At 47.3% G+C, this 12,872-nt stretch overlaps 1 protein-coding gene across 4 annotated transcripts in view; it reads right to left on the reverse strand.

The window, feature by feature from the left end:
* Positions 1 to 5,824: 5,824 nt before the first annotated feature.
* Positions 5,825 to 12,872, reverse strand: part of LOC134984180 (zinc finger protein 271-like) — a 35,788-nt gene continuing 28,740 nt past the window's right edge. For 3 of the 4 annotated variants that reach the window (XM_063949807.1, XM_063949806.1, XM_063949804.1), the window contains one exon: positions 5,825 to 8,853. In XM_063949807.1, the coding sequence (XP_063805877.1) occupies positions 7,349 to 8,853 (1,505 nt within the window). In that variant the 3' untranslated portion in view covers positions 5,825 to 7,348. The remainder of the gene's footprint in view (positions 8,854 to 12,872) is intronic. The other variant, XM_063949805.1, reaches the window with a different exon arrangement.

Raw genomic sequence — 12,872 nt, forward strand, 5'->3', positions numbered from 1 at the left:
CCCAATGCGCAGTGGAAGGACGAAAAAGGGTTTTGGTCCTCCGAACCCCCGTAAAAAGGATTGAACCTCTGGCAAGGATGCTGACCGCCTTTGAAATTGGATGGAGAGAACCGAAACTTGAGCCTTCAGAGAGCCCAGCCTCAGTCCTACCTCCAGACCGGCCGAAAGGAAAAAGTAGAAGTCTGGAGAAGTGGAAGTCCGTCGAATTCCACCAACGTTCCTGACACCAGTCCATGGTTTCCATAGCCACGCCGTTAAACGCAGCCTGTTCAGGGCTGTTGTAACGGTCCCTGAGATCGCGGGTCCTCTCTCTGACGTAACCATCAAGGATCGTCCGCTAATAACCCTCACAGGTCTGAGTACCAACTCCTGCGGGGCCAATCTGGTGCGGTTAGAACCGCCTACACTCGCTCTTGTTTTAACCATCTTTTTGAAACCTGGGTATGAGTTGTAAAGGTGGAAAAAATTTTAAAACCTTCCTGTAACACCAAGGAAGCGTTCATGCATCCACGCCATCTGCTGCTGGATCTCTTGTCCTGGACACAGATCGGGGCAGCTGATTGTATTGCCGAGACGCCATTAGGTCGACTTGAGTTAGACCCCATCTCCTCACCACCATGTAAAAAATCCGTGAATGTAGGCACCACTCTCCCGGATGCATGTCCTGGTGACTGAGATAATCTGCTTCCTAGTTCTCCCCACTTGGAATGAACACTGGCGAGAAGATGATGTTTCGCCTTTCAGCCCACAACAAGATCTGTGTGGCTTCCTTTAACGCCACCCTGCACCTTGTTCCTCCTTGACGGTTTATGTACGCCGTCATCGTGACATTGTCCGACTGCATCTTTATGTTCCTGTAACATCTGTTAACCCCTGAGTAGGTCTTCGGCTAAGAAAAGTGCATTGTAAACTGCTCTTAGTTCGAGAATGTTTATGGTAGGCCGCTCTCCAGTAGCGTTCTCTATGACGGCACCCCAAACTCTGAGACTGGCGTCTGTTGTCAGGATCCACCAATCCCAAATGCCGAATCTCTTGTGCTGCGAGATTCCTGTGCAACGAACACCAAGGTAAGGAAGTTTGTATGCACGGTGAAGTTGTATTCTTCGAGGTTCATATGTAATGATCGGGAAAGAAGTCTGCCGAACTGGAGAGCTTCAACAGACGTCACCATGATCCCGAGAAGTCGCACACAGAGGTGTAGAAAAAAATGCTTGTGACCTCAGTACCTGAGCCACTAACCTCTGTAGGTCCTGGACCTTGTTCTTTGGTAGGAATACGCTCAATTGTACCGTTTCCAAGATGAGACTGAGGAATTGAATCCGTTGAGTAGGCATGAGATTGGCTTTCTGGAAATTCACAATCCACCCATGTTGAATGAGAAATTGATGAGATGTCTGAACATCCTTGATCAACTGTTCCCGAGAGGATGCCTTTATTAGTATATTGTCTAGATAAGGTCTAATCGTGACCCTCAATAGTCTAGATTCTGCAACCATTAGTGCACTGATCTTCGTAAAGATTCTTGGGGCCGAAGACAGACTGAACGGCAAGGCCCTGCATTGGTAGTGATCCGTCACCAGTACGAACCTTATGTAAGCCTGGCGAGGGGCCCAGATTGGTGTATGCAGATATGCATCCATGGATACCCTGAACTCGCCTTGTTCTAATCCTGCAATGACGACTGAATTGGTTCCATCTTGAATCTGGAGACCCTTAGAAACCGGTTTAAAACCTTTAAATAGAGTATCGGCCTGACCGTCCCCGTCTGGCTCTGGCACGACAAAAAAGGTTGGAATAGAGACACGTTCCTCTCTGAGAGGCGGGAACCGGAATAATGACCTCTGACCGTAGCAATCTTTGAATTGCTGGCAGTAGTGCTTTTGCTCTCTGAGGGCACCGAGGAAATTCCATTGTAAAAACACTGACTGTGAGGCCTCTGTGGAAAATCCAGTTTGTACCCCTGGGAGATTAGGTAGTTTATCCAAGGTTCTGGTGCGGTGTTGGCCCAGATAACCCGAAAACCTTCCAGATGTGCTCCACCAAGGGGGATCCCAGGTGCTCCGGGAGATCGTCCTGCCACAGTCTTTTCAGCGGGTTTATCCCGCTTTCTGGCTGCTGCCTGTGAGCAGCCTCTACCTCTGTCTCCACGTACTTGTGTACCGAAACCGCTTCCTCGGGCTAGCAGGGACGGCGATCTAAATGAATGAAACGCTGGTTCTGAATAACCTCTCCTAACCTGTGGAGTGGCTCTTGTATAAGGAGTAGGTAGAAAAGAGGACTTCCCTGCTGTAGCTTGCGAAATCCACTTGTCCAACTGTGGACTAAAAATCTCTCACCCCCAAAGGGGATGGCCGTGATGTTTGCCTGCGAATATCCTTAGAGGTTTGACGCAAGTATGAAGCGGATTCTCAAATGTGTTCCGCTAGTTTGGTAATTTCTTCCAATCCATTTTCCCCCTCAATAGCCTGTTCAATACGTGCAGAGCATGTTCCCCTGGCCTTGTTAACTCAAGCGTAGACAACCGTAGGCCTCTGTTTCTGTTATAATTTTTTTTTTTACTTTAAGGCTGTGTAAACCTCGTAAAGTCTTTAGATTAGGTAATGTTAAGATTGTCGTCTTTGACAACCTTCCTAGGGAACCCTCCACTACTGGTGGAGTCTCCCACTTATCCATCCGTAGGTAGGGGATAAGTTACTTAAAACCCTGTTCAAAAAGTTAAAACGTTTGTCAGGCTTTTTCCAAGCGTCCACCATTTGAGATTGGAGGGATTTAGGAATGGGAAACGCTGCTGAACGCGGCTTTTGGGATTCGAACAATTCGAATTCTTTTGGCTCCTTTACTTCTGCTACCTTAAAGTTTAGGATCTCCTTCACCGCTTCGCTTAAAGAATCAAGACCCGAGATTGCCGTGTCCTCTGCTGGGAAATCGGCGTCTAGGTTACATTCAATGATGTATCAAATGAGAAGACCCCTTTCCTCCTCTACTTCCGGTACAAGAGGACGAGGCCTTTTAACTGCCTTGCACAGAGTCGTTACTGCTTGTGTGGGCGGCGTTAACCTGATGAGAACGTCTTCCATCGTCCCTGAGAATCCCGCAGCTCTGATTGTTGCGTGCGGGATTCCGCCATCACATTGGAGATTCAATCTAATTCTTCCATGACCTAGACGGAGCACTGCTCCCAGGTGGAACGTCATTGTCTTAAGCAGGAATCGCACACCTTGGAGCTGCCATCCGCGTGCTCCTACCGTTACATGAAACATAATAGGTCTTGGAGGTCTTGGTTGGTGTTTTAGACATGTTGCCTAAACTCCTTACTAGACTGTCGTAGCGCTTTCACCCTTTAAATGAGGAAGAGAAAGACTGCGATAGATGATGGAAGCAAAAAGTATTTTGAGTTGCCGGGCTGGAAATATCTCTATATTGTACAGAAGAAAAAATAAAAAATGAAACAAAATAAATAATTTCTTTTGTATTTACAGCCAGCCGACTTGCCAACGACTCTCACCCAACTGTTAGTCAGCTACGGTGTTAGAGTCAGCATTACTTGCTTCCTCGTATTTTCTGTAGGCTCTTTGTAATAGAGTTCCTTTGAAAATAAATCATAATCAAATTATATTCTTTAGGCATTATGCCATTTCACCAGCAGAGGGTGCTGTCTCACTACTATTCTATAATAGTGCACCCCATGCTTCTATTTTTTCTGGCGCCTGCATGAATTTTAAAATGGCTGCCAATTAAAAATTTTGGCTGTATGGCTGTTCTGCTGAAGGGAGCCTAACTTGCTGTTACTGGCCGCCCTGTATATTGCGCTGTAGAACTTTCCTGCGGCTGAGGAATTATTCTCAGCCGCGTGGCTCATTTGCAGCGTCTCTCCTCCCGCTCCCTGCCTCCGGCGGCTGAGGGTATCTGCTCAGCCGCGCGGTAATACTAACTGCCGCTGGCTGGCGCGCGCCGGGACCGCTCTCACAGGTCCCGTAGCGGCGCCTCTCTCTGCTGACAGGGAAGACACAAGCGCGCTCTGTACTGTTCCCTCCTGATCCCCGCTGACTCCCACACGCGCTGAAGGATCTCCTCAGCCGCGCGGCACTATCTCACTGCTCTATCTCCGTGCGCCGGGACCTCTGGCGCGCTGCTTTGGGGATCTGATTACTGATCACATATAGCGGCCTTGCGGGAAGGGAACAGCGAGACTTCTTACATGAACTGTCTACAGCTTACACGCTGCGGACAGTAGCACGGTCTGCACTCACTAAGCCCCATAGGAAAATAATAAAAACCTAATGCTACTTCTGAAAACAACCAGTACTCACAGTTGTGCCTTGAGAGATGCAGACCCCTTTAGTAGGAATCCTTGTCTCTCAATCCTGAACCTTGTCCTCCTTTTATTAGGGGGACGCAGCTTTTTCTTCTGGTAAAGCCTGCACCCCCTTTCCTTTAGGTGAGATTGGGCATTTACCGTTTTGTATTTTAAAACCTGCACCCTCCTTTTAGTTAGGAGGGATTGGGCCAGTCATGAATGACTAAAAAAAATAAATTAAATAAATAATTAAAACTTCCAAAAGCAGGAGTTCTCTTCAGTGCCTGTTACCTCCTCGGCACAATTTTCTAAACTGAGGGAGGAGGGATGTGAAGGGGGAGGAACCGGCTGTGCAGACAATGCTAATTTTAGATTGTGCCACACCTCCGGTTGCAAGCTTCACACCCCTATTGTATAGGACTCCAGTGTCCCCTAGTGGATGAAAGAGAAAGTATACACACACACCCAGGAGAAAAGTTAAGCCCAGTTAACCCAAACAGAGCCCTTCTAGGGGGACACAGAGTATGATGGATCCAGCCACATAGCACAATTTTTGCTAAAGCTGAGCTTAGCTGGGTCGCAGACTAAATACCCTTAATAGGGTACTAGTAATCTTATACTGCTCCCCCCCTGCTATGACCCTCTGGTACCGCTAATCTGGCATTCTTGTGGAAGAGCTGCGTGTTTCTGTCAGGCTGTTCAGTGAGAGCTGCAGAGGGAAAATTGCACTGGTAAGCCACTGGATCTGCTCAAAGTGAAGCCCCGCCCCCGTAATGGTGCACGGTCTTCCAAAATTTTTATACTGGCTGAGGTTATATGTGTGGTTTACAGTGGGTTAGAACCCCTGTAAACTTATTGCCAGTGTGGGTATAGTTGTGGCTTCAGCGAGCCCCTCACAGTGGAACATGTATGTCTCTGAAGCCGCAGCCTGTCAGCGCCACCATTACCAGCAGCGACCCACTAAACAGGATGCCAGCCATCTAATCAACACTCTTACTTCTGGCTGTTAGAGGTGGCGGCGTGCTGTGGGACTGTACGGTCGTGGTGGGGCTTGCGAATAGGTCCCTCAGGAGCTTCGTCCTGTCAGCGGGGAACGGGACCATTAACCCTAAAGTACGTTGGGCCGTTCCCCCCACTATGTCCCACGAAGCAGACAGGCTGGTGCCAATTAGACCTGCCTGAAAGCAACAGAAAATAAATGCATAAAACTTTTCAGGAGCTTCCAGAGACGTGACCGGCTCCTCCGGGCAGTTTCTAAACGGAGTCTGGTAGGAGTGACATAGAGGGAGGAGCCAGCCCACACTATTAATTTCTTAAAGTGCCCATGTCTCCTAGTGGACCCGTCCATACCCCATGGTACTGATGAGGACCCCAGCATCCTGTAGGAAAACACAGAACCTTTGAACAAACATACATTTATTTAAAACCAACAAATTATAAAACTATTTACACAGAAAGATACGTTTCCCCCCCCCCAGTAAGATCATCCCACTATTTAAATGAGCTGTCAAAATATGACCAGAAATCTTTTGCTTTTAAACTACTTTATTTCATATCTTTAATACACACATTTTGGCTATATTTGAAACTGAAAAAATACTCAATGCACAACAGCCTCTGGGGGTCATTCAGACCCAGCCGCGATAGCGGCCGTCAGCAGTTTACTGGTGGTGGCAGCAGCCGTGCCGACACACACATTGCGGTCACATCCCTGGAGAGTTAACGCAGGCCGGTACCATCGTCCGCGGGGCTGCGTAATGTCACATCTGTGTTCATCTCTGATAAACCCCCTATAAGCTTTCAGAGAAAACCTCATATCTAATATTTTCCTCATTTTTTGCAAGTTAATTCAAATGATGAGATCGGTAGCAGCACTACTTTCAGGATTATTACACAGAACACACATAAAGGCTGACACAGCAAATTACAATAAATTATCATATACAAGGTATTAGAAATAAGGAAGCATGATCATTAAGTTTAGTCATCAACTAGTTCTGTGCGGGACCCATACATCTCTTTACTGCCTCCAGCAGCCCCTGGTACTGCACTGCGGCCATCCGCCCTGTCTCCCCCCACTACTGCCACCCGCCTTGTCTCCCCACTAATGCCAAAGCCCTGTCTCCCCCCCACTACTGCCAAAGCCCTGTCTCAGCCCCACTACTGCCAAAGCCCTGTCTCCCCCCCACACTGTCTCCCCCCTGACATCTCAGCACTGCTTGGGGATTCTTGGTACTGCTGGTAATAGTCCTTAATCTGCAGATGGAAGTAACCAGGGCAGTAAGGACACAGAAGTTACTTCTGGTACCATGAACCCTGGTCACGTAGGGCTGGGAGAGTCGGATAATGTAACAGTCACCATCTTACAGGCAGCAGGTGAAGGGAGCAGAGAATGGGTGTTATGTGGCAGGAACGGGCTGGTTAGGTAACAGCCTGGCTGCTGCATTCTGTAGACTGCAATTTCTTTTGCTGGGAGACCCAGATAGACATTGCAGTAGTCTATGTGTGATGATACAAGTGCATGTATGACTGTAGGTAGATCTTCTGAGGGAAATAAGTGCTGGAGTCTGGCTATGTTTCTCAGATGAGGATCTGATTGTGGCTGACACCTGATGTTTAAGTATCACTCCACCATCCAGGACACCAAGATTCCGCACATGATCCGCATTTTGTAACTCTGTACCCACAAGCGTAAGTCTGGTTGGTAGGTAAAGCTGAGCTGTAGCCCTTCCCTTTGTTGGTGAGCTTCTATCATAAGGACCTGTTTCACCAGTACTGAGTCAGAGCCAACTGACATCACCCACACCTGGAGCTCAGCTAGACATTTAGGATTGGTATTGGGTTCTCAGTACCCGGAGAAAAAGACAGGTCATCTGTATAGCAGTGGTAGATGAGGGCATGACATCTGATTATTTCACCTTGCGGTAGCATATATATTGCAAAAAGCATAGAAGATAGGATAAGAACCTTGCAGAACATTACATGGCAATGATAAGTATAATCAAGAATAAAATGGTTCCTCACCTGAGTGATGTCTATTGTATGCAAGAGCTAATTTATTTCTGAGTATGGAAATGGCCTCTCACCTGTGTGACTTCGCTGATGTAGAACAAGATCTGATTTCTGTGTAAAACATTTCCCACACTCAGAACATGGAAATGGCTCCTCACCTGTGTGACTTCGCTGTTGTGTAATAAGATCTGATTTCCGTGTAAAGCATTTCCCACACTCAGAACATGGAAATGGTTTCTTACCTGTGTGAGTTCTCTGATGTGTAACAAGATGTGATTTGTGTGCAAAACATTTCCCACACTCAGAACATGGAAATGGCTTCTCACCTGTGTGACTTCGCTGATGTATAACAAGATCCGCTTTCCGTGTAAAACATTTCCCACACTCAGAGCAAGAAAATGGCTTCTCACCTGTGTGACTTCTCTGATGTAGAACAAGATCTGATTTGTATGCAAAACATTTTCCACATGCAGAACATGGAAATGGCTTCTCACCTGTGTGACTTCGCTGATGTGTAACAAGGTGTGATTTCCAGGTAAAACATTTCCCGCACTCAGGACATGAAAACGGAGATGTATCTGTGTGACTGTTCTTATGTGCAACAAGAGCTGGTTTGTATGTAAAACATTTCCCACATGCTGAACACGGAAATGGCTTCTCACCTGTGTGACTTTGCTGATGTATAATAAGTTGTGATTTCCAGGTAAAACATTTTCCACACTCAGAACATGGAAATGGTTTCTCACCTGTGTGAGTTCGCTGATGTGTAACAAGATGTGATTTCTGTGTAAAACATTTCCCACACTCAGAACATGGAAATGGCTTCTCACCTGTGTGAATTCTCTGATGTAGAACAACATCTGATTTCTGTGTAAAACATTTCCCACACTCAGAACATGGAAATGGCTTCTCACCTGTGTGAGTTCTCTGATGTAGAACAAGATCTGATTTTTGTGTAAAACATTTCCCACACTCAGAACATGGAAATGGCTCCACACCTGTGTGACTTCGCTGATGTGTAATAAGATCTGATTTCCGTGTAAAACATTTCCCACACTCAGAACATGGAAATGGTTTCTCACCTGTGTGAGTTCTCTGATGTGTAACAAGATGTGATTTCTGCGTAAAACATTTCCCACACTCAGAACATGGAAATGGTTTCTCACCTGTGTGAATTCTCTGATGTAGAACAAGATGTGATTTGTGTGTAAAACATTTCCCACACTCAGAACATGGAAATGGCATCTCCCCTGCCTTACCTGTCTGTGGGTTAATAGGCTTTGTGTTCTGTGTAAAACATTTGGCATCTGTAGAACAGGGAAACACTGTATCTACTCTCAGAGCTGTAACAGACGCACCAATATCGGATTGATCAGAAGAACATTTCCAAGGATCAGAGGGATCAGCTGATAGAGCTGGATGTATAATTTGGGTAATGGGGTTAGCCCCTGGAGAATCCTGTCTACTGTCATTATCTTTTATTTCACAATCCGGGGATAACATTAGATGTCCTTTTGAGATATTCCTGCTTTTGTGTCCATCTGCTGGAAATAAAATACATTATGGAAATGTGACTTTTTCTGTAACAATATTAATCTTGTAAACAATAGGAGAAGACGACTCTCTGGGACACTTAATTGTAAATGTATGTGTATAATAAAACATAACTTTTAATGAAGGCTTTATAATATTGTTTCATTGTGTCCACCCTCCTGAGAACACTCACAATAACAAATGTAATATTATAATAAGACTTAGATATCTCTCTCTCTTCTGCTGGTAACTAACCATGAAGTATAAATGGAGATGTAGTCACTCACCAAGTCCTATGTCAGCACCAATGTAAAACAATGGATGGGGAACATATAGTATGAATTGGAGATTATAGATGAACAATAACATCAGTCATTTGAGCTGATGGATCAGAGAAAAGGAGAGTTATGGTAGACTTACCATGGTTAACTCTCTGCGAGGTACACTGGGTTCCACAGGGAAACATTGTGGTGTAGAGTGGATCTTGAACCAGAGAGGCACCAACAGGCTAAAGTTTTAGGCTGTCCCAGGATGCATTAGGGCCACATCTATAAACCCCTGGTCCAGGCACTGAGAACTCAGTTTTGTTAACCAGTCTAAAACAGGAGCAGGCAAGAGAGAAGGCAGATGTTAGTCATATAGAACCACATTCTGACGGCAGGAGAAGGGACCATCTGTTAATGCCATACAAACACAAAGAAGCCAAGTGCATCAGGGTAGGCGCCCTGTGGAATCCAGTGTACCTCACAGAAAGTTAACCATGGTAGGTCTACCATAACTCTACTTTTTTGCAGCAGGGTACACTGTGTCCCACAGGGAAACATCGGGATATCCTAAAGCAGTTCCTCAAGAGAGGGGACGCGCCTTAGCATGTATTAAAATCTGGCATCCAAAGCAGGCATTCTGGGAGGCGGAAGTATCAAAGGCGTAGAACCTAATGAACATGTTCTCTGAGGACCACGTAGCTGCCTAGCACAATTGTTCTGCGGACGCGCTACGGCGGGCCGCCCAAGAAGGTCCAACAGACCGAGTAGAATGGGCTTTAATAGCAGCAGGAGCTGGAAGTCTAGCCTGCGCATAAGCTTGTGCAATCACCATTCTATTCCATCCGGCTAAGGTTTACTTATTCGCAGGCCAGCCATGTTTGTGGAAACCAAACAGCACAAAAAGGGTATCTGACCTCCTGATAAAGGCAGTCCTCTCCACGTAGATACAGAGAGCCCTTACCACAACCAAAGACCCCTCTTTGGAGGACAATTCAGAAGAGATAAAGTCTGGAACCACAATCTCTTGGTTAAGGTGAAATTATGGCACCACCTTAGGTAAATAACCGGGACGAGTTCGTAGAACTGCTCGGTCACGATGAAATATCAGAAAGGGTGGACGACAGGACAATGCGCCTAAGTCCGACACCCTCCTAGCAGAGGCAATAGCTAGTAAAAATAGAACCTTGGCCGTGAGCCATTTAAGGTCCACCAACTCAAGAGATTCAAATGGAGACTCTTGCAGGGCATTCAGGACAACAGAGAGATTCCATGAAGCCACAGGAGGGACATAGGGAGGCTGAATCTGTAACACACCCTGAGTGAATGTATGAACGTCAGGTATATACGCAATCTTTCTCTGAAACCACACCGACAAGGCAGATATGTGAACCTTGAGGGAGACCAGGCGAAGGCCTAAGTCCGGGCCTCGGTGCAGAAAACCCAGAATTCTGGAAGTTCTGAATCTGTATGCATCAAAATTTTTAACAGCACACCATGTGAAGTTAGAATTCCAGACCCTATGATAAATCCAGGCAGATGCCGGCTTTCGGGCCTTCAACATAGTTTGTATAACCGCCTCAGATAATCCTTTGGTCCTCAGGAGTGATGCTTCAAGAGCCATGCCGTCAAAGCTAGTCTGGCCAGGTCTGGGTAGAGACAAGGGCCCTGTACGAGGAGGTCTGGGCATTGAGGAAGTAGAGGAGGACACTGTCGATAGACCCTGCAGGTCTGAAAACCAATGCCGTCTGGGCCACGCTGGAGCGACTAGAATTAGCATTCCTCCTTCTTGCTTGAACTTCCGTAGTACCCTGGGCAGGAGTGACACTGGAGGGAACACGTAAGGCAGCCAAAAGTTCCATGGAATAGCCAGTGCGTCCACGAACACTGCTTGAGGATCCCTGTTCCTTGATCCGAAGACCGGAACCTTGTGATTGTGTCGAGACGCCATCAGGTCTACATCTGGTAGGCCCCACATGTCCACTAGTAGTTGAAAGACTTCTGGATGAAGATTCCACTCTCCGGCATGTACGTCCTGGCGACTGAGGAAGTCCGCTTCCCAGGTCAGGACACCTGGAATGAACACTAAAGGCAGGGCGAGAATTAAAGCATTAAACACCGCCCGCAACTCCAGAATGTTTAACGGGAGTAGTGATTCCTCCTTGGTCCAGCGACCCTGAAAAGAGTGTTGCTCCAACACCACTCCCCAACCCCTCAGACTGGCATCCGTTGTCAGCAGGACCCAGTCGGGGATCCAGAAGCGACGGCCCCTGCTCTCTCTCTGGTCCTGTAGCCACCAGGTCAGCGACAGCCAAACCTCCGGAGTCAAAATGATCATGTGAGATCTGATCCGATGAGGTAGGCCATCCCACTTGGAAAGGATTAACCGCTGCAGAGGGCAGGAATGGAATTGAGCGTAGTCCACCGTGTCAAATGCCGACACCATTAGGCCAAGTACTTGCACCGCCGAGTGTATTGACACTCTGGGGCGACAGAGGAAGCATCTTATCCTGCCCTGAAGCTTCAGGACTTTCTCTGGAGACAGGAACAGACGTTGACTGCTTTGTCCAGGAGAGCCCCCAGGTGCACCATGCTCTAAACTGGGACCAGCAAAGATTTCTTCTAATTGATGAGCCACCTGTGGGCTTGTAGGAAGCTTACTCTCAGTTGGAGATGACCGAAGAGGACATCGTAGGAATTTGCCAGGATCAACAAGTCGTCTAGATACGGCAGGATCCTGACTCCCTGGCGACGGAGTTGTCCCGTCATTACGGCCATGACCTTGGTGAAGATCTGAGGGGCCATAACAAGTCCAAATGGCAGAGCCTGGAACTGATAGTGTAGGTAGCCAATAGCAAGCCGCTGATACCGCTGATGTGACTTGGCAATAGGTATATGCAGGTACACATCCTGAATATCTAGAGATACCATATAGTCTCTGGGTTCCATCGCCAGTACAATTGAACGCAGTGTTTCCATATGGAACTTGGACACTATCACAAACCTGTTTACTGATTTGAGGTTGAGAATAGGCCAGAAAGACACATTGAGTTTCGGAACTAGAAGCAGGGTCGAGAAGTAACCACTGCCTCTCTGGCACTACCACTCCTGTATCCAGGAGAGAACTCACAACCTGCTGCAGAGCTTGCGCCTTCAACTGATACGAAGGGATGACCGTGGTGCAAAATTGGCGAGGGGGATGTCTCTTGAACGAGACTGCGTACCCGTGAGAGACAACTTCTCGCACCCATGTGTCTAAAGTGGTAGTTAACCAGACCTGGGTGAATTGCAGAAGTCAGCCTCCCACCCTGCGGTCCCCCAGGGGGAGGCCTGCTCCGTCACGTGGCAGGCTTGTCTTGTTTAGAAGCAGGCTGACAGGCCGCCCAGGAGTTTTGTCATGTGCTTAGTGGTTTGGGGAGCACGAGATTGTCTTGGGTATGTCTGACCCTTCGCTTTCCCTTGAGGCCGAAAGGAACGAAAAGTGGTACCTTTTGCCTTCTGTGCAGAAGGATTAGTATTTGGGAGAAAGGCAGTCTTAGCATCCGCCAGTTCAGACAAGATTTTATATAGGTGTTTCCCCAAACAAAATGTCCCCCTAAAATGGGAATACCTCTAAGGTCTTTTTGGAGTCTATGTCCACCTTCCATGACCTCAACCACAGAATACGGCGAGCAAAAACAGACGTAGTCGACGCCTTGGCAGCCAACACACCCGCCTCAGAGGATGCCTCCTGAATGTAATAGGCGGAGGTGGTAATGTGAGACAGG

Source organism: Pseudophryne corroboree (assembly GCF_028390025.1).
Source record: "Pseudophryne corroboree isolate aPseCor3 chromosome 3 unlocalized genomic scaffold, aPseCor3.hap2 SUPER_3_unloc_4, whole genome shotgun sequence".
Taxonomy (NCBI): domain Eukaryota; kingdom Metazoa; phylum Chordata; class Amphibia; order Anura; family Myobatrachidae; genus Pseudophryne; species Pseudophryne corroboree.